Source organism: Orcinus orca, chromosome 5 (genome assembly GCF_937001465.1).
Source record: "Orcinus orca chromosome 5, mOrcOrc1.1, whole genome shotgun sequence".
Taxonomy (NCBI): domain Eukaryota; kingdom Metazoa; phylum Chordata; class Mammalia; order Artiodactyla; family Delphinidae; genus Orcinus; species Orcinus orca.
The window spans coordinates 66,338,672-66,357,898 of record NC_064563.1 but is presented as its reverse complement, the minus strand read 5'-3'; the positions used below and the strand labels follow the sequence as shown (position 1 = coordinate 66,357,898).

The 19,227-nt window shown below is 53.1% G+C and overlaps 1 protein-coding gene and 2 non-coding genes across 19 annotated transcripts; all 3 read right to left on the bottom strand.

Moving 5' to 3' along the window:
* Nucleotides 1-122: 122 nt before the first annotated feature.
* On the bottom strand, nt 123-18,606 carry EIF4G1 (eukaryotic translation initiation factor 4 gamma 1). 17 transcript variants are annotated; one of them, XM_049710561.1, is made up of 34 exons: nt 18,458-18,606; nt 17,581-17,637; nt 17,265-17,358; nt 16,887-16,973; nt 16,348-16,368; nt 15,590-15,766; nt 15,261-15,360; nt 14,066-14,178; nt 13,184-13,276; nt 12,919-12,985; nt 11,775-12,596; nt 11,421-11,509; nt 11,142-11,328; nt 10,916-11,049; nt 10,629-10,787; nt 10,289-10,477; nt 9,904-10,101; nt 9,551-9,697; nt 9,102-9,338; nt 8,787-8,891; nt 8,514-8,673; nt 8,210-8,310; nt 7,269-7,371; nt 6,928-7,030; nt 6,468-6,700; nt 6,206-6,324; nt 5,908-6,080; nt 5,487-5,612; nt 5,247-5,328; nt 3,605-3,703; nt 3,358-3,492; nt 3,151-3,232; nt 2,873-3,013; nt 123-752 (listed from the first exon to the last, which is right to left on the bottom strand). In XM_049710561.1, the coding sequence occupies exons 3-34, from the start codon at nt 17,322-17,324 to the stop codon at nt 568-570; spliced, it is 4,827 nt and encodes a 1,608-aa protein (XP_049566518.1). In that variant the 5' UTR covers nt 17,325-17,358; nt 17,581-17,637; nt 18,458-18,606; the 3' UTR covers nt 123-567. The 17 variants fall into 17 exon arrangements, 15 of the variants coding, with proteins under 15 accessions (XP_049566518.1, XP_049566519.1, XP_049566522.1 ...); XR_007477680.1 differs by lacking the exon at nt 18,458-18,606 and adding an exon at nt 2,615-2,700 and having other exon boundaries at nt 631-752; nt 17,581-17,810; XM_049710562.1 differs by lacking the exon at nt 18,458-18,606 and having other exon boundaries at nt 10,289-10,474; nt 17,581-17,809.
* Nucleotides 8,390-8,465, bottom strand: LOC125964572 (small nucleolar RNA SNORD66). The gene has a single exon (XR_007477721.1). It is a non-coding gene; the product is annotated as a small nucleolar RNA SNORD66 (small nucleolar RNA).
* On the bottom strand, nt 11,665-11,722 carry LOC117196075 (small nucleolar RNA SNORD66). Its single transcript, XR_004476076.1, has one exon. It is a non-coding gene; the product is annotated as a small nucleolar RNA SNORD66 (small nucleolar RNA).
* Nucleotides 18,607-19,227: the final 621 nt, after the last annotated feature.

The following is a 19,227-nucleotide window of genomic DNA, read 5'->3' as shown; positions in this document are numbered from 1 at the left end:
GAAGAGGCAAGAGGGGTGCCAAGTTACAGAGAACAGTGCTACAGTGCCAGCTCTGGAAAGGAGGTTGCCCACCTACCCAGACCCCTTCTCCAGAGGGAGCAGGCCATAAAGCAGAGAGGCAGTGAGCTTAATTGAATTCATGTTTAATAATTACAGGCACCGTGCCCCCCCTTCCCCCTGCCCAGGCAGCAGCAGGGGTGGTGCAGGGGCTGGGGCGTATGCCCCCAGCAGCGAGGACGGCAGTCCCAAGAGTGATTTTTCAGAAAATAAAAAAGGACCAAGGGCAGGCAGTGGTGCCCCCCCCCCCAAGACACACCAAATTTCAAGACTTTATATATATCTCTGTGCCCCAGGGGGAGGAGAGGGACACCTGGCAGCATCCTGGAGGGGAGCCCCAAGCAGCCCCAAGCCATCCTGCCTCTTCAGCCACTTTATTAACTCAGACATCGCACTACAGGCACCCACTGCCACTGCCGCTGCCGCTGCTGCCACCCCCCTTGCAGTCCGGGCGGCTGGCTTGGCCATCCGAGTGTCCATGGGGCTCCAAGTCCCCGGCCCCACCCACCCTCAGTTGTGGTCAGACTCCTCCTCCTCGGCCTCACGAAGCCACTTGAAGAAAGCTGTGACAGATTTAAGGGCCACACCCTTGCCCTGCTGTTCAGCGGGGTCCTTGCTACTCTCCCAACTATAGAAGGCGTCCTCCTTCACCACGTCCTCATCGTACAGCGCATCAAAGAACATCCGAAGCAGGTCTGCAAGCAGGCAGGACAGCAGTTACAGGCATGCTGCCCACAACCACTCCATCCCCCCTCCCAGGGATCCCTCCCCTAAGCTCCACTGCTGAGACAAGGCCCTGACCCACCGTGCTGACATTTGTGTGTCTGGCCATTCCAGAGTAACTATGTCTCTGACAGGATGCTTATCTCATGATCTAAGAGACTGATGTGCAAGAGTGAGTCACTTGGCCAAAACTCAGAAACCTACATGCACACCCTCAGATCCACAACCGCTGCCTACGGACAGCCTCCCACCCCCATCCCACAGCAATGGCAGCAACAAATTATTTATCCCAAGCTTGTTCTCCAAATCCCATGCACACCCATCCCGGGGACCCTATACAATCAATTATCCACTCTGCCCTGTATTTTCAAGCCCAAGTTTCTCCCATCTAAACACAAAAGGCCTCCTTTACAACTGCTATCTCTTTACAGCCAAAAAGATCTGTCTTTTGCCATGAGATTAGTTGAATTCAAAGATTTTTGTCTACACTTGCTGTTTTCTTTTCCTCCTGATTCAGGTATTACTCTGTCCTTTCCAATCCAGATCCTGCCCCCTGCTGTACCAAATACTGTTTCTGCCAGGGTGGCCTCTATGTTTTCACACTCCAGAGGCCCTAATTTTCAGATCTGCTCCTATGGAATCCGGGCGCATCTAGCATTACTGACCACTTCCCTCTCCTAAAATCACTCTGTCCTTTGTTCATAGGGTCCTATCCTCCTTTGGTCCCTACCTGTGGAACCTCTACCTCCTCAAGGCTGTATCCCTTGGGCAATCCTATACCCTCTTGTGACTTGCACATGTGTTGCCCTGTGCCAGCAGTTCAAGAAATGGGCCTCCAGCCCTCACCTCTTCCTCTCCAAATGAAATCAGATACCCAGCTGTCTACCTGACTGACATCTCTGATCACCCCGACCAGGACCATAAACTCAACATGACCAAATTCAACTTGACCCAGTGTTCCCTACCGCCCAGTGAATGGCACCCCCCACTAACACCTCACCTGCTGAAACTATCCTGGGAGTCATATATGTCTTCCAATCTCTCACCACCCGCCCCCCAGGCCAGTGTGTGTCTTGAATCTGCCCACTCCTCTCCCATCTCCATTACCACCAGTGAGGCTGAGTCACTACCAACACACCCCTGATCTGCTGATCCAGCCACATTCACATTCACCCCACTCCAAAACACTCTTCCCACTAATGGCCAGGATGATCTAAAAACTAAAAAGAATGTTTAAAATCCTTGCTTAAAATCCCATAAAGGCCCTTTCCTATCCTTAGGTTAAAGCCCAAAACTCATCCCATGGCTTACACAGCCCTGCATGACCTGGCCACATCCACCTCTCCACCCAACTTGCCTCACATACAACTGGTTGCTGTGCTCTCCCACCCACACTGGTATTCCTTCAACAGTTTTTACCTTGCATCATGTTTTCTACCTCAGAGCTTCCCTTAACACACAGTTCCTTCTTGTCAAGTCTCCCCCTCCCACTTGTCATTTAGCTCCCATGTGTCAATTCCCACTCATTCTCTGACTAGGTAAATTCTCCCAGAGTACCCTTGCAGGATCCATTTTCCAACATTCATCTTGACTCCATGCCAACATGGGAACTATGCTTGACTTAATCACTGCTAATATCCCAATGTCCTGGCACATACCTGTTTGCTAAATGCATTAACCTCAAGCATGTTAACCTAAGCCTCAGTCTCCCAATATGGAAAAGGGGGGAACACCATCTACCCTAAACAATAGTTGTGAGGATTAACTGAGGCAAAGAAAAGCAGCTCAGCCCTGTACCAGGCAGAGGGAGCACAGGATACTTGGGAAACGTTACCATTTATCACCTCTGCACTCCTGGCATCTAACAGTTGGCTAGGCACAAAACAGGTAGTCAATTAACCTTCAAGGCCGAGTCTTGCACTTGTAGGTAAGGAAACAAACGAATGTTTGTTGCAGGGGAAAGGACTCAACCATCAGGATATTTTGCTCTCCAGTGACCACCCACTTCTCCTGGATTGAGACCCTTTCCACAACTGCCCCTACTATCTGGTAGTTCCTCCAGCCCACCCCATCCCTGTGGCCTGGCTCTTACTGGGGGGCTGTTCTAAGGTCACTACAAGGGCCTGGAGGGCGTAGAGCGCCTGCAGCTCCTTCTGCTCGTCACATAGGTACTTCTGTAGCAGTTTCGCTCGCGCTTTCAGCACCGCAACATCCACTCGGAGAGGAGTCTCAGCTACAGGGAGGAAGACAGGGATAAGTGGAATAATGCACCCTCAGCCTGGTTCAGAACTGGAGACAAAGACCAAAACCTCCCTCCCTCCATATCTGTTGGGCCCACCCTTGCCCCACCAACTCCCTGGCTCCTCTTACAGATAATTGCAGAATAGCAGACCGTTGTCATGAGAGCTCGAACTAATGTGTTGGATGCTACCTGCTGCTCATTCACGTTGGCCTGTGCAGAAGAAAGACAAATGGCCCATAAGTTCTGAATTATGCCTGGAAGGATCCATTCTTGCTGCCCTCACTTGCACTACCTTCTCCTTTATCTCTCTTCCCCAATATCCAGGAGAAATATACCTCTATCCAGTCAAACACCCGCTGGTTAGTGCTGCCCTCCTTTAGCAGCTTCTCCAGCTGCTTGCTCAGCTCATCAGAGGACAGCAACCTCTGGCCAGGGGCTTCTGACTCCTCTCCCAAGGTATACTCCACCTTCTGCAAGGAAAAAGGCCCACAGTTGGGAGGTAAATGTGTCATGTGAGATGAGGGAAGAGGAAAGGACTGGCTGACCCCAACTGCTAGAGCTAACTTAAGTCCAGCTGCAAACCTGCGCAGTGACAAAGGCACCGACATCCTGGCCTTCAGGTAAAAATTCCTTCCAGCTGAGTCCAGCCTCTCGCCACAGCGTCCCCACCTTCTTGGGACCCTGGAAAACATAAGACCAACTTAGCAACTCTCTTTCTCTCCAAGAAGCTAACAGCTCCACAAATGTCCTCCAACAAATGCCTACTGAAAGCCCACTAGGTGCCTGCTAGCAGCTCAGGATGATACAGAGGTACTGAATGGGAACACTACGCCTACGGTCTAGTAACGGGCACAAACGTCAGTCAAATAACCACCCCAAGTCACAAGAACTCACCCACCACCATGCTATGAAACCTGGGGGATGGCCTGAGACCTCTAGGAAAATGTCAATTAGCTGTCACAGGATTCTCAAAGAATTACTGGACCACAAAATGTAAACAACCAAATCCAAATATCTCATCCTAGCCTTCCACACTCATCTACATTTTTTTCTAAAATAGCTTAGTTTTTCATTATTGCAAGTAACAAATGCTTATGGAAGCGAAAAACATCTAACAAGTATGTTTATTTGGTTCCCAAGTCCAGAAAATTTTAGAAGCAGATGTTAAGTCCCCACCCCCAACCCAACACAAATCAGAAATCTTCATGTAAACGGCAGTTTGAGTTCATTTTCTGTAAAGGGCAAGAGATTCTGAAGCCATCACTGTTTTACAATAACAGATATTCAGGATGACGCCATCAACCCTTGACAAAATTACTGTACTTCATGGATTTTAAAAACGCCCATTTTAACACCACTAAAACTGAGTTGTCTCACAGCTGGCATATTACCACATTTTAAAAATATGACCATGTCTTTTCTTTCTCAGCAGTGCATAGATAAGATGTTGTAGAATCTATGGCACCTTAGAGTCAATGAAATACATAAATAGTCCCATATGCTTTTTCTTTTAAATTATTATTTTAAATTTCTCAGAAACTATCCTGGTACATATTTCTACCTAAAACAAGTAATATGCTACTGAAAGAACAATTCCTCTCGATTCAAAGACTTACTCCTCTAAGTTCCAGACAGCTGAACTCTTCTAAAAAACTGCACTTCCCAACATCTCACCACTACTAAGTACCACACCCAACTTGCCTTTCCCATCATTTCACCCTTCTCCTTGCTAATCAAAATTAATTTTAACAAAGCGGTTTCTGTCGTGAACGTTACCAAATAGACACCCTTTTGCAACTTCACAGTACCTAAGGCACTCCATTTCAGCTATTTTATTTCACACTTTACTTCACACTGTTGTTTTCATTAAGCTGTCGTTTGTTTCTTTTCCAACTTGTTTCCTAACTGTGTTTTTATTCACTGCTGTGTTCCCAGTACCTAGTATACGGTAAATGTTCTAAAAGATGCCAGTTGAATGAATGAGTGAATCAGTCAAGGGCCTAGGGCCTTAGATTCTCATTCTCCTCCAGCCTTGGCCAGGACCTGCAACAGGCACTGGTCTGAGGGAGGGTGCCAGCCTCGACATTTCCTCTCCCAGGTACCCACACAGCACTACCATCCCACCAAAGGACCATGAGGCTTCAGGGTCACTGCCAGCACCCAAAACCACATGGTGGGAAGAGAAGTTCTCAACACACCACCTCTGAAAGGCTCTCTCACTCACCATGCTTTTGCATAGGAGCCCCAGGATCTCCAGCAACAGGGAAGCAGCTTTGCCCAGGGGTCTCAGAGGTTTTGTAATCTCCCTACAAGAGAAAAGTCCAGTGTTGATAGCCTTCCACACCCTCTCAACACACTATCCCATCCCTCCCTAAAGCCGGGGGTCTAAGTTGCCACACCTCCCCTCCCTCTCCCCTCTTCTTCCTGTTTTTACCTCCCCTGAATTCCACCAAAGGGGACTAACCTGAACAGCTCCCCCATGGGCACCCCACCTTCATGCAGAATGGGCGTTACCAGTTCTGCTAGGTAGAGCCACACATGAGGGATGTCAATTTCCATGTCTTCAGCCAATTCCAGGATTTCATAGAGCCTGCAAAGAGAATTCAAAGTCAGCTAGGAGAGACAAGCTGCACTACCCTCCTGCTGGGGCAACAAAGGCGCGCCTAAAGGATCAACGTGGAGCACTTCAGCAACTTCCTAAACATGGGGCAATTATCTCAAACTAAGGCCGTCGTCTTCTCCTTAGATGGCTCACCCCCAACCCTGCCAAAAGTTATGTTGACCAAGATGGCTAAGGAGCCTACATTCATATCTAAGGTTCCACGGGTCCTACAAAGGAGGGAAATTTGTGGGTATGTAAAAGTGGGAGGCCCACCAAGTCATACCCTTGGTAGTACTGAGCAGTGGAGAGGTGCCCGGCACAGAGCAGCTGGTGCAGCAGTCGCCCCATGTGCTCACGGGCAATGGCGCTGCGCTCCAGTGTGGACTCGATGCCGTGCCGCACAAAGATGAAGAGCAGCGAGGGCGAGGCCAGCTCCTGCACACACTGAACCGCCTCCTGCAGGGGCGCAGCGCACAGAAGAGAGACCAGTCACTGTCTGGCCCAGACCCTACACCCATGCCTGTCGGCACAGGCCCCTTCCCGCCCACCCTGCTGTCACTCAGACCACTCCCACTGCTTACCTTCATGTCATTGAGATGGAGGTATTCCTCAATGATGGCCCTGGATTTCTTCTCCAGCTCCTCTTCAGAGAGCGCAGCCTTCGGAGGACTCGCAGGGGGCAGGGCGGCTTCTCGCTTCACTGAGCATAGAAAAACAGATCAGAGATTCTTCAATTCCAGTCTTCCTAGCAAGCAGGGTCTGGAGCCCTGAAGACACTGTCTGGGTACTAGCTAGTCCCAAACCAGCCCACACCCTTCCCTTCCCCACCCCCCAGCCCCTTACCAGCATCCCGCCCGCGGTCCCGATCCTCCGTGAGGCTAGCTGCCTTGCGCAGTCCCTCAGGCTGAGAGGGCCGCTCTCTACTCCGCTCCTCCACTTCCTTGCTGAAGCTCCGCTTGGTGGCAGGTGTCCGTGCGCGATCAAGCCGGTCACCACGGTCACCTCCCCGTTCACTCCGCTCTAGGCGGTCTCCCCGGTCCCCAGCTTTCTCACCTCGTTCCCGGCTCAAGCTACTCCTGGAAGAAAGACAGGCACATCGTCTCTCACCTGTACTGCCCACATGCACTCCTGTTTAACTATCCAACATGCTGAGCAACTGTCAGGCCTTGTTCTTGTCATCAGGTATATGCCCCAATCTCAGCCGGGAGCTCTGAGCATTACAGGTGTTAAGGATTCCTATGGCAGCAGTCAAAACCCAATCAGTACTCCCAGTGTGAAAACAAAGACACCGAGAAAACCCCACCTCTGTACCACACGTCTGTTATCTGTGCTTTCTGTAGGTACTGCTTGTTGAAGGGCTGAGAAGCGATTCAAAGTACTAGTAGCTGGACGAGCAGCTTCTGATGCTGGGGAGGGAGAAAACCCAGATTAAAACATATTTCTGTACATCCTATCTCCTACTCGCCAATTTAGGACGCTTGGTCCTAGTCCTGACACTACAGTAGTTCAGTCCCTAGTGCCAAGTACACACTGCCTGTATTACCTAACTAACCACTCTGTAATGAAAGCCCCCGGTACAGAGAAGACGCTGCCCTCAGGAGAGCTGATTCCTAACCACCCAGCTCTTTACAGTGGCCTCCATACCTGCATCGGAGGGCTTGGCTCCTGAGCCTCCACTGCTACCCTTGCCCCAGCTCAATCGCCCTCCAGGTGCAAACAGCTGGTTGTTAGAATCAATGGAGCCAGGCTGAGGAAGGAAAGGGAGTGAGAGTCACGGGTCTGATCCAGCCAAAGCCCCCGCCAGCTCTCACCACACACAGCCGTAAGGGGCTCCTGGTTACAGGAAAACTTTCCCTGTAAAGGGCCAGACAGTAAATATTCACTACAGACCAGGCAGTTTGAACTACTCAACTCTGCCGCTATAGCACAAGAGCAGTCACAGACAATACTTAAAAGTGATGAGTGTGGTTATGTTCCAATAAAACTATGCACACTGAGGGCTTCCCTGGTGGCGCAGTGGTTGAGAGTCTGCCTGCCGATGCAGGGGACACGGGTTCGTGCCTTGGTCTGGGAAGATCCCACATGCCACGGAGCGGCTGGGCCCGTGAGTCATGGCCCCTGAGCCTGCGCGTCCGGAGCCTGTGCTCCGCAACGGGAGAGGCCACAACAGTGAGAGGCCCGCGTACCGCCAAAAACAAAAAAAAAAACTATGCACACTGAAATTTAAACTTTATGTAATTCCTTAGCACAAAGTATCGTTCACTTTTTGATTCTTTTCAACCACTAGACAATGTAGAAAACTCTCATTCTTAGCTTGTGGGCTGCAGAGAAGGAGGGAATGGCTGGCTTTGGTGTGCGTGTCAGGGTGCTGACCAGCGGTCCAGACCAATGTGAATGCATCCCCTAGAGCTGGAAGTCCCTCTCTAGCAATCTAACCAGCTAGTCTAAGGGGGAAAACTGAGCTGTCACCTTCCCAACCTCAGACAAGTGAGGGGATTAAGATCCAAACCTGTGCTTAAGGCCCATCTGACCCCTCTTTATCCTCCCATCACTGACATCAGCCCTTCCAACACACACACCCCTACCTTCGTGATCTTAGTGAGTCGTGAGGTGTCAATAGGGCGGCTGCCCTTGCTGATGGGCACTGTGTTCCAGCCACCATCATCCACAAGTGGAAGGCCACGGCCTGGGACAAAAAGGAAAGCATACTGGAATGATGGGTAAGTCCCAAGAACCCCGCTCCCGAGGGCTGCCCCCAGCCTCCCTTCCTCAGATCCTCAGTTCCATCATGGGGTCTCAGTGGCCCAGACACGTGGCACTAACAAGAAGTCATCAGTGGAAAGCACAACCCCTCACACTGTCCCTCCTCAGTCCCAGCCTCAAACTTACTGATGGGTGGGCCTGGAGGACCACCCCGACGCTTGTCGCCGCCCTTGGCCATTAACTGCTGCACTTTTATGTGCTCCCGATGCTCCTCCATCTCAGCTTCCTTGTGGATTTGGTCAATCGTCTTGGGACCCTGGTCCCCTCGACGCGGCACCCAATTGCTCTGTGGCGACAGGCCAGTCACAAGGTAATTACATCAGACAGGGCCAGACAAAAGTGTCAGGAACTGGGACTGTGGGGTCAGAGGCAGCAAACAGTGGGAAAGGGAACACACACCCGTCGCAGATCCAGCACGTCTTGCAGCATAAAGCGGATTCGGGATGAAGTCTTCTTTTCCTTAATGATTTTTTCCATCTGGTTGAAATACTGATCCATCCGGGGCTAACAAGAAGCAAAGGGATCAAGTTCAGGAACTTCTAAAACTTCACCTCCAACTACAGGCCATGCCCCTCCTCAGGCCTTCAGCTCCGCCACTGTAGCTCAGTGGCACACAGTGCCACTCAGACACAACAGCTGGAAAGGGTGTCTGCCAGTGGACCACAGACCCCACACGCTTCAGCCTGTCCTCTCCCATACCCCAGGAGCCCCTACCTTGGCCTTTTCAAAGTCCAGGTCTTTGCCAATGGTGGTGAGCAGACGGCAAAGGCATTCGAGGGACTCTTCATCATGGTTCTTAAGTAGTTTAACCACACAGTCGTGCATGATCGCCTCTGTTAACATCTTCAGCTTGAACAACTCCCCGATAAACTTGATATTCCCTAAAGAGCGCCGCCGGGCTATGTCTCGAGCCTCTTCCAGCTCTTCCTTCAGGCGTCCCCGTTCCTCTGCCTGCCGGTCATGGGACAGGGACCACATCAAAAAGACAGCCAGCCACTCAGCTAAAACTGTTCTCTCTTCCACTATCTAGATTCCTAAACCTAGCAGCAAGCACTCACGTCCTAAGGCAGAGAAACCCCCAAAACACCAATATCCCCACCCCCACTTCTGCAGCTGAGTAGCATCTGGGTGAGCAGTGGAAATGGGAATGGAGTTTCTCTCACCGTGGCAGCTTCATCCATCTCTTTTTGCTTCTTCTCAAAAACCTCATCATCATCTTTGTCTTTTTCAAACTCTTTCTGACATCGATTTAACAACAGTTTTCTGAAGTTCACAGTCACTGTTGGCTTTTCTGTAGTGGGCACTTTCAGCTGTATGTCAAAGAGAACGCCACATTCAGACTAGTCCAGGGCAGGGAAAACCCTCCAAAAGTCTTCAACTACCTGACCCAGGAAGACCTCTGGCCCTGGCTCTGCCACCAACAGCACAGGATAGAGAACCAAGAAGCTGGACTCAGAGTCTTAGGAAGAGAAGTGGGAAGCTAAACCACAAGGTTTATAAAACAGTGGAAACTAACCGCCATGAGGCAGCGGCACATGTTGGCATAGGCCACAGAGAAGTTGGGTTCTGAAATGGCCTTCTCGAAGATGAGGTCAATGACCCCTTTGAGGCGTTCCTCGGTGTCGATGGCTAGCTGCGTCACCTGCTTCATAAGCTGCTGGAACATCTGGGGTGTCAGCTTATTCAGGATGGAGCGCACCCTGCGGAACAGGTCCTGGAGAGGAGAGGAGACAGAGAAAGCATAGAGTCCAGTGAGGTTTTCAGAAGAACAGGGGCTGCTGGGAGGGATGGACAAAGTAGTTACCAGTGATGAGAATGGACAGAGGCAAAGAGGGCAAGGCTGGCTCAGAGGGCAGACCTTGCAAAGAAGGAATGGAGACCAAACCACGACTTGCAGGTACCTGGGTTTTGCTGCCATCAGTGTCCTCCTCCCCTCGGTCCTTATCAGTCACTGTCCGCTTGCTACTGGGTTTCCAGGCCTTCTCTGCTTTGTTCAGCTTTATATCTTCAGTCATTGACACCGTGGCAATGATCTTGCGTGGTTCCTTTCGGGGGCCCTGCTGAGATCGCCGGGGTCCCAGACCAGCCTGCTAAGCAAGGAGCGGGGACAAGAGAAGCCACAGAACTAGTCAGCACGACCTACTACCACTACCACACATCTCCAGGGCAGACTTCTCCCCACCCCCTCAAATGAGATACAGGAAGCCAACACCCCCAACTCCCCTTGCCAGTCCCACTCACCGGCCCTCGGGGCAGCTCCCCACCTGGCCCACCCCTCGGGGGCCCACGGCTGCTAAGGGCTGGTCGGCCAAGGTTGGCAAAGGACGGAGTGAAGTCTGGGCCACAATTTATGCCTGGAAGTCTGGCGGGATCCAGTGGCCGCAATGGTGTTTTATTGGCCTGCGAAAAGGACAGGGAAGGTATGAGAAACAGGCTACGGCTAGCTACTGACCACTCTTTCAAGACCTCTGGCTCCTCCCCAGCCAGCCAACCTGCCCAAACTTACCCTCTCCCTTAAGCCCACCAACCTTATCCAACACCACATCACTGATATGGGGCAATCCCTCTGGCTTCTGCATACTGGCAAAGATGAACTGAAAGCCAAGCAGGAACTCACGGTCATAACGCTTTTTCTCCTCAAGGTTTAGAGGCTTCCACTGATCTGCGAGGAAAACAGGATGAACCAATCACACGGCTTTCTCCTGGGGCCCTGGTAAGCATACTCAACCCTTCTCAACCCTTCCTTCTGCATACCTGACTTATATTCATACTTCTGTTCCCCCGGCTGGATGTTCTCAGCATTTTGAATCTTGTCTTCCTTTGAGTCCCAGGTCTCGTCTGCTTCCTCAGGTCGCGGGGGCACACTGCTGCCCTCAGGCTCTGGGCTGGGATTGTTGCCTACAGGAGGCTGATTTTCTACCTCTGGTATTCCTGGGTTCACCTGTAACCATTGGACATTCCGTTTTGGTTGCAATGTGACCGCTGTTCCATACCCAAACTTTGCCCTTCTCCCTCCGCTTTCTGATCCCTTACCTCCTTGAAGGCATCTAGAAGGTCTCCTACAGCCTCCTTCTTATTGAGCTCCTTAATTTTCCGTCTCCTCTTTGGCACAGATACTGCCACTATTTGGGGGGGAGGAGTGAGAATAACTTAAGGAGTACCCCCAACCCCTCAGAAAAATAAAAAGCAGCCACTGTACAATATTCCCTTTTCTCATCACACCCTCTCTTGACTTAGAATTCCTTAATCCAACCCTTAGGTTAGATGGAATCTAACCCTTCCATTACAGGGCTTCTATGACCCAGACACAATGGCACAAGAAGTCATCAATGAAGAAAAAGAACCACACCCAGCGTGCCCCACCTCTACCATCCAGCCACACCTTACCTTGGGTGGCTGATGCCACCTCCAAATTCTGGGACAGGTGGGCTGGGACAGGGGTGCTCTCTAGGGGGAGCGGTTCCTCTCCTCCCTTCTCACCCTCAGCTTCTCCTTCCTCTTCCTCTTCTTCCTCTTCCTCCATGTCCTCCTCCTGAGCAGGGGAAGCAGCTGGAGGAGCCACAGCTGGAGTGGCAGAAAGGATGGTGGGGGGAGCCACCGATGCTGTAGCCTCCTTGGCCTGCTCCTCTGGTTCACTGACGGGGCTTAAGTCCACAGCTGGTGGCGAGGGGGCTCCGTTGAGCAGCTCCTCAGGTTGGGCAGTTGGAGCAATGGGCATGGGGGATTCAAAGGGACAAGCCGGGGGAGGGAGAGGGGCAAGCTCCGGGCTCGACTCCAACTCTGGTTCCAAATTCTCAGATAGGACTGTGCCATTAGGCTCAGGAAGAATTTCCACCTTGTGAGATGCCAGGGGGGTGGGAACCTGGAGAGGACTGGAAGAGAACTCAGATTCTGGAACTGGTTTGCTAAGTGTCACTTCTACTTCCAGTATGGGTTCAGCGAGGGGAGTGGGTTCTGGAGAGAGGCAATATGGCTCCCCAGTTTCAGGGGGCATGGGGGTTGATTCTTCTACAGATGTTTGTATCATCCCCGTTGTCATAGTGTCCCCAGGAATAGGGAGGACTGTGAGATTAGGCTCAGACCCCGGTTCCAAGACTGGGGGTGGTGATGGGGTCGGAGAAGGTGATGAAGGCTGGGATTCTGAAGGGCTGTGCTCTGGGCCAGGCAGCCCTGGCCGCTCCCCAATGATTGCTCCCTGCGACCGGTCATCTGCACCATAGTAAGAACGAGTAATTAGAGGCAAGTCCTTCACTGCTACTGCTCTTCCTCTTCCCAGCCAAGCATTCCCAACCTAACAGCCCCCTACACACACACCAGTCTTCTCCCACCTAGGTCTTTTCCATTCTCACTCAAAATCCAATCTACCCTAAAATCTGACTACCTGACACCTAGTTCTTCTCTGAAAGGAAAACAGGATGAACCAATCACACTGCTTTCTCTGGCACCCAATTCAAGTCACTCCACTTCCTTGGTTTTTTAAATGTTCACACTCCTTTTCCCCATAAAGGCTCTGCCCCACCTGCTCACTTACCTGGCCGGACAACAACAGCAACCTGGGGTGTCTCCCCATTAGCCTGAGGCTCCAGACCACCTCCCGTCTGCAGGACACAAAGGGTTACCAAGTTTGCCCTGAAGAGTCCCACAACCCTTCTTTACTAGAGCCATTTCTACTTTAGCCGCCTAGAAATCCAGGAAAGCAGGGAAATAAATCCCTTAGTTGAAGAAAAAGATCCAGGGACCTAGGAGTCCAGGGCAGAACAGCCATCCCAGCCAAGGCATCACTCAAAGAACAGTACCTGGGGAGGGGTGGGTGTGGAGGCAGTGCGGGCCCCAGACATGATCTCCTCCGTGATATCCTTCCCTCCTTGGTTTGGGTCTCGAATTCGGATCTGGGGGAAAAAAAAGCTACAGGATGAGTGGGAAGCAGGAGGAACCCACCTCTCCACCCTGCCCCACTCCTAGGACTCCCCACCCCTCACTGAGAAGCAGGCAGGTGGGTGCCAGAAACTCCATGAGTTCTACTGTCAACCCATCCAGCTGCTCTTATAGTCTCCTCTTGGCCGCTACCCCTAAGACACCCTTGACCTCACAGCAGCCACGTACATCACAATGCCCCTCCCTCCCTCATCCCTGCCCAGCCAGAAGTCCACAAGAAGTGGCTGCATGCCCTGGGGCCCAGGACCCCCATCTAGCACCCATCCGGCTCACTTGTGGCTAGTCTGCTTGATCTCTGGGGGCAGAGACCAGATCCAGTGGGTGGAGCGAGGGTGACTCAGCGGCTTCCCCAGCCCTGGCACCCTATTCTGGGCACCACGCCCAGGGCTTGAGGACCGAGCAGAGGCGGAGGCCTCAAGAGCTTCCAGGACTGGGGGGTAGGGCCACAGAAAGCAAACCATTTCCAAGGCAAGCCACCAGAAACCCAAAACCAAACTTAGATGTTACGGACCCAGGACCCAGGTCTCTAAGGAATTTCCCCACCAGACACTCCAATCTTCCAGTAAGCTTCTTCTACACGGAAATCTTAGCACCTTACAAAGAACCTAAGCACTTCACAGGTCCCCATTCTCTGCCTACTCTCAGCTGAAGATCTCCCTCAGTTTCCTGCTCCCTGACCCACAATGTGCCTGACCTTGATTCTCCCTTTCCCAGATATCCTAGAGCCCCCCGCTGCTACTCACCGTCTTCCGCTCCCTCTTGGGAGCAATCTGGGGTGGCTGGTTCATCAAAACCGGCGGGGGAGCCACACCAGTGGGAAATTGCTGCACACCCTGGGCTGGGTAGTAGGCGCCAGCTTGGGGGGCGGGAGGGACACGGAAAGGAAGAACAGTGGCAGGGTCAGAGCCCAACCACATACAAATGCCTGCTTGAACACCTCCCACCCCCTAGAGAACCTCTCATCACCCACAGCTGGCCCCTCGCCCTGCCCCACCCTCCTCCCCAAGGGAATGAGGTGTCTATCAAAGCTGGGGAACCAGTCTGAACTGCGTTTACAAGAATTCCTAACACTGACACACACACCCCTTGTAGGCAGGCACTTCCTTCCCCACCACGCACCAGCTACCAGGACTATGTCTGCTCCTCTTCTACCCCGTAAGGTAACACGTATGCACCCCACCCCCAGCAAAACACACACATATACTCTGAGAGAGCAGCAACTACTTAACCTGAAACAGAATCAGGTCTTTGGCTGGGAATGATAAAAACAGATTTGCCAACCCTGTTCCATTCAACCTGAGTCCAATTCCAGTCTCCAGCCCTTTGCTAAGGGGCAAGGAAACAAAAAGTAACATTATGAACCAGGCCCAGGATGAGAAAAATTCCTTAAAGCAATGGTCTCCAAAATGGGATACATTCTTTAATATCATCCATAACCTCCACTTGTTTGTTTCTGACAAGCAACATTAAGTGCTATTTGTCTAAATTATGCATACGTATAACAAACAAAAACATACATTAAAAGTACATACTCAAAATTTTTCCTGATGGTCAAAAAATTTTGGAAACCACTGCCATAAAGAACAGACTAATCCTTTCCTAGAATATAAATGAAAAACAGCTACAGAAACCTCTCAGATCCATGTTACATGGGCTCCCCCCAACCATGGAACGAGTGTCACAGGGAATATTTACTAATAGGCCTTCAAACTAGTGCTTGAACTGTATTCCTTGACATGGGGAGGACTCCAACTCTCAGCAACAGTATAAAATCCTCTCAGCACCACCCCCCAACACCAGTTACATATTAAGCAACAATCCCTGCTAACCCTGTCATTTTTAGACCAAGAAACAAGCCTGGGAAGGGTCTTAGCAATTAATAGGTGAGTTTAGATGCTCCCTGGGACTCACTCACACCTGACTCCCTCCCCTGCTTACCGTAGGTCCCAAACTCTGTAGGGCTTGCACCCGGATAGAAGCTTGGGGCTCCCGGCTGCACAGGATACTGCTGTGTCGGGACAACATATGTGGAACGCCCCTGGTGGAGGGGAAGGGGGAGAAGGAGGGGAGAGGAGTTGACGGAGCTACGAATACCGTATCAGACTACAAAGAGAATATAAGGCAAGACAGGACAAGCCAACTCTAGGCAATGACCAGAAGAAAGTCCCACCTCTGGAGAAGAGATGGGACTGGGGGGTCAGGGTAAGGAAAGTGGGAGTTGGGGTACAAGGTTGTGTGGCCTCCAGCCCCCAAGCCTCCAGCCTCACCTGTCCGGGGATGTAGTAGGCCCCCTGGGAGGCTGGGTAGGAGATCTGGGAAGGGATCATCATTACTTGGGATCCAGCAGGGTAGACATGGGCAGCTGGGCCAGGGCGGGCGGGGGCTGCACTCTGCACTCGGGAGGCTGCACTGCTCGGGGGCTGGGCCCGGCTAGGGTAGAAGTGCTGTCAGGAGGGAGGAAGGCAGTTGGCACTGGGAAGGGGAGGAAGTGGACAGCAAAATGGCCATTCTGCTATGCCTCTAGTCTGGACAGAAGTGCCAGGGGCTTTGGAGCATGGGGACCAACACTTCCAAGATTCACCTGACCAACTGATGTTTAAGTGGCCTCTTGTACTCACAATGTGCCCTCCAAACTCAGATACACACTTTGCACTCTGCATATTTACTCCCTCCTTGCCATGCATACTCATGTCACCTCCTCCAGTCTATCCTTCAGCAGAGGCTTCCTAACACCCAGATGCATCATGCCTAAGTAAAGCCTTTTTCAGCAACATACTCCCCAGCATGCACTGCTCCACCCTAAGGTACTGAGGAGCTAACCGCTAACATGCAAGTCTCCCACTTCCCAGATACGCGCTATGCAAGATTTAGCCCCTAACATGCATTGGTCAGCCTCAGAATGAGGACCTGGACAGCAAACAAGTCCACACCCTGAGGAACCCCAGTCCCTGTCTCTAGCCCCTGACTAGGGTGGAGGGTAATGGTGAGACCAGGAGAGAGTCCAGGATTAGCAAAGGGGTATTACCTGCAGAGACCTGAATCCTCCCTGAGAGCACATGGGGACAGGAAAGAAGAGAATTATCCCCAAGGTGAGGGGAAAAGATGAAGGAAAATATGAAGGACGCAGGACAAGAATCCTCTCCCACTTAATGAGGAAGAATTTAGGGAATAGAGAAAGGCAAGAACCAGCTGGAGTGTTTATTTTCCCACAGTCCAAAGAGAAAGAAGGGATGGGGAATGGAGCAATGGCAACCTCCCAGTAAAAGGAGGAAATAGGAAAGCAGGGCCCAAAGAGTTGGCAGCAGGGCCCAACACTGCCCCCAATTCTTAAGGCACCAGGACCCCTAGTAATGCCATCCCCACCGACTACATACTAACCGAGGGGCCAGCCACCGTAAGTAATCAACAGTGCAAAGTGCAGAGCCCCATGAAAGAACACATAGCAACTGTCAGGAAACTGGGGCAGGTACAGGGCCTCCGTAGATTCCATCCTAGGCCCAAACTGGCCTAAGCTTTATGTGGCTCCCACCCATGCCCCCTACTCCCCTCCCCACAGCCCCTCACCTGGCGGGGCTGAGAAGGCGTGTTCATTTGTGTCGCTTGAGGCGTACTGAACACCACCGGTGCTGTCTGCCCCGGGGGAAACGCTGGCTGAAGGGGGGAGACCAGATTTCAGCAAGAGGGGAAACCCAGGTGGGGCAGAAATTCAAGCTGGTGAAGGGGGCAGATCTGTGGCAAGAGCCTCAACAGTCCACATATACCCTCCCCATGACAGCCCCTGGGAACAGCCCAGGGGCCGTGTCTCAATTTGGCAGCAGGAAGCTGCACTTTGCCCTGACACAGAAAGGGGTGGGAAAATCCAGAGGCTGGAACCTGTTCCTGACCCGGCTGCCTGGTCTCCCCAACCTGCACCCCAGTCACTGCTAATTCCTCCCTAATTACCTGTGGGAGTCCAGGGGATGGGGCAGGTGGGGGGCCTGTGGGCTGTGGAGCTTTGTTCATTTCATTTGGTGCCACATCAGGGTCCCCCCAGCACCTGTTGGGAAAGAGAGGAGCTCAGAAAGGGGAAGGGACCCAAGCTGAAGGCAAATGGAGTGGGGGAAGGGCTGAAGCAAGGGCTGGGGCCCGCAGCGAGCCCCGGAGGCGCCAAGCGGGTGAAGGAGCATTAAAGACCCAGCTTACGTCCCCACCAACACCCTGTCAAACCCACACCGCCTCCAACCACCCCCCTGGCCTGCTGAAACAGCCCCTCACTCACCCCCTCGGTTAAGAATAAATCCACGGTGCGGCCTACAGGTTCTGGGCATCCGAGGGCCTGGGGTTGGGAGGTGAGGGGTATCAACCTGGCTCCGCGGGGCCCAAGACCAACCAGACCGGAAATTCCAGGTCTCGCTGGCACCAGGCTCCCGGATCACAAACGGAGCTAGCAGCTTCGGCCGTGGTGTCCCCACCCCCCACCCGGGGACACCGGGTTCGGGGCCTGGCCCGGGGGCACACGAGGCACGCCTGCCGCGGGTGACCGCGGGGGCACCCGCGCGGGGCCAGAGACGAGGCCTGCCGCTGCCCAGGAGTGGAGGCCAGGAAGGGCGGCAGTCGGGCCGTAAAAGGCCAGGCGGGCGGCGGCCGAAGAGGAGCCGGTTTGAAGCAAGTGAGGGTCGGCCCGGAGGGCGGGCGGGGCCGGGGGCTCCTCCCTGCCCGCCGCCGCCGCCTCCTTCCCCTGCGCCCTCCCTGCGCAGCGCCGGCCAGTGCCAAAGAACAACGTGTCACTTCCCGGCGGCCGGGCCGCAAAGGGGGGAGGGGGCGGCGGGCCGGGAGCCGCGGTGCCTGAGCCCGCGGGGCCTCCTCGGGTCGGACCGAGGTGGCACTTAGCGGCCGGGGAACCCGGCGCCCTCCCAGCCCACGGGGACCGCATATTCCGGCCCCGCGATCCCCCACCCCCACCCAGCAGCCAGGCCGGGCCAGGCCGGGCACACGTGGGCCGGGGATCAGGCCCTGGCGGGCCGGGGCCCGGGCTTGGGCCACGGGGCCAGGGCGCCGGGGCGGCGGCGCAGGGTAGCCGGTCCGGGCCCGGATGGCGGCGGATGCGGGGGGAGGGGGTGGGGGGGCCGGGTCGGGCCCGGACATGGCGGCTTTACCTTCAGTCTCCTTCAGTCCGCGCGGCCGAGCCCCACGCAGCCGCACAGACGTAGTCCACAACCATTTCCGGCTCCCCGCACGGATCCCGCTCGGCGGCCACCGCTTCTCCGCAGGCGCAGCCGGCGCCCCCACGTGACCGGCGCAGAGGGCGGGGCTTCGCCCGGCGCCGTGGAGCACATGGGATTTGCCCCGCCTCGTCATGTGACAGGCACTGCCCGCCCCGTGTCCCCTCCCGAACTTTGGAACTCCCCAGACCGAATCCCCTCTGCGTCTCTGTTCCGCGGTTCTTTAGTTCATTCATACTTTGAGCAAGTATTTATTGACTGCATACTGTGTGCTAGGCGAAGTGCTGGCTGAGGGCTGAGAACACTGAAATTAAAGACTCAGTCCTGCGGAAGTAAATCTTGGACAAATACGGAAAGAAATACGAATTAGGCAGCTTTGAAATAATGTAAATTTGATCATTGAAAGACCTATTAAACTGAATGTTACACTAAAAGGATTGAAACATTCTAAGTAGGGAATTAGTAGATTTGTCTTTTATAGAGATCGGCCACTCCCAGGGAGGGACTAAAACCAATCACGGAAAGTTCAAATAGTGATGGAAGAAGTAATCCAAGACCTCTCCCTGCCCAATAGCCAAGATTTTGAACCGCCTGAAGGGACACACTAGAGCCACATCTAGTTACTCAGAGTCAGCCTGGATTTTAATCCAAACTCTGCCACTTACTCCCCTGGCGATGCACCTACTATCTACCTACTTAATACC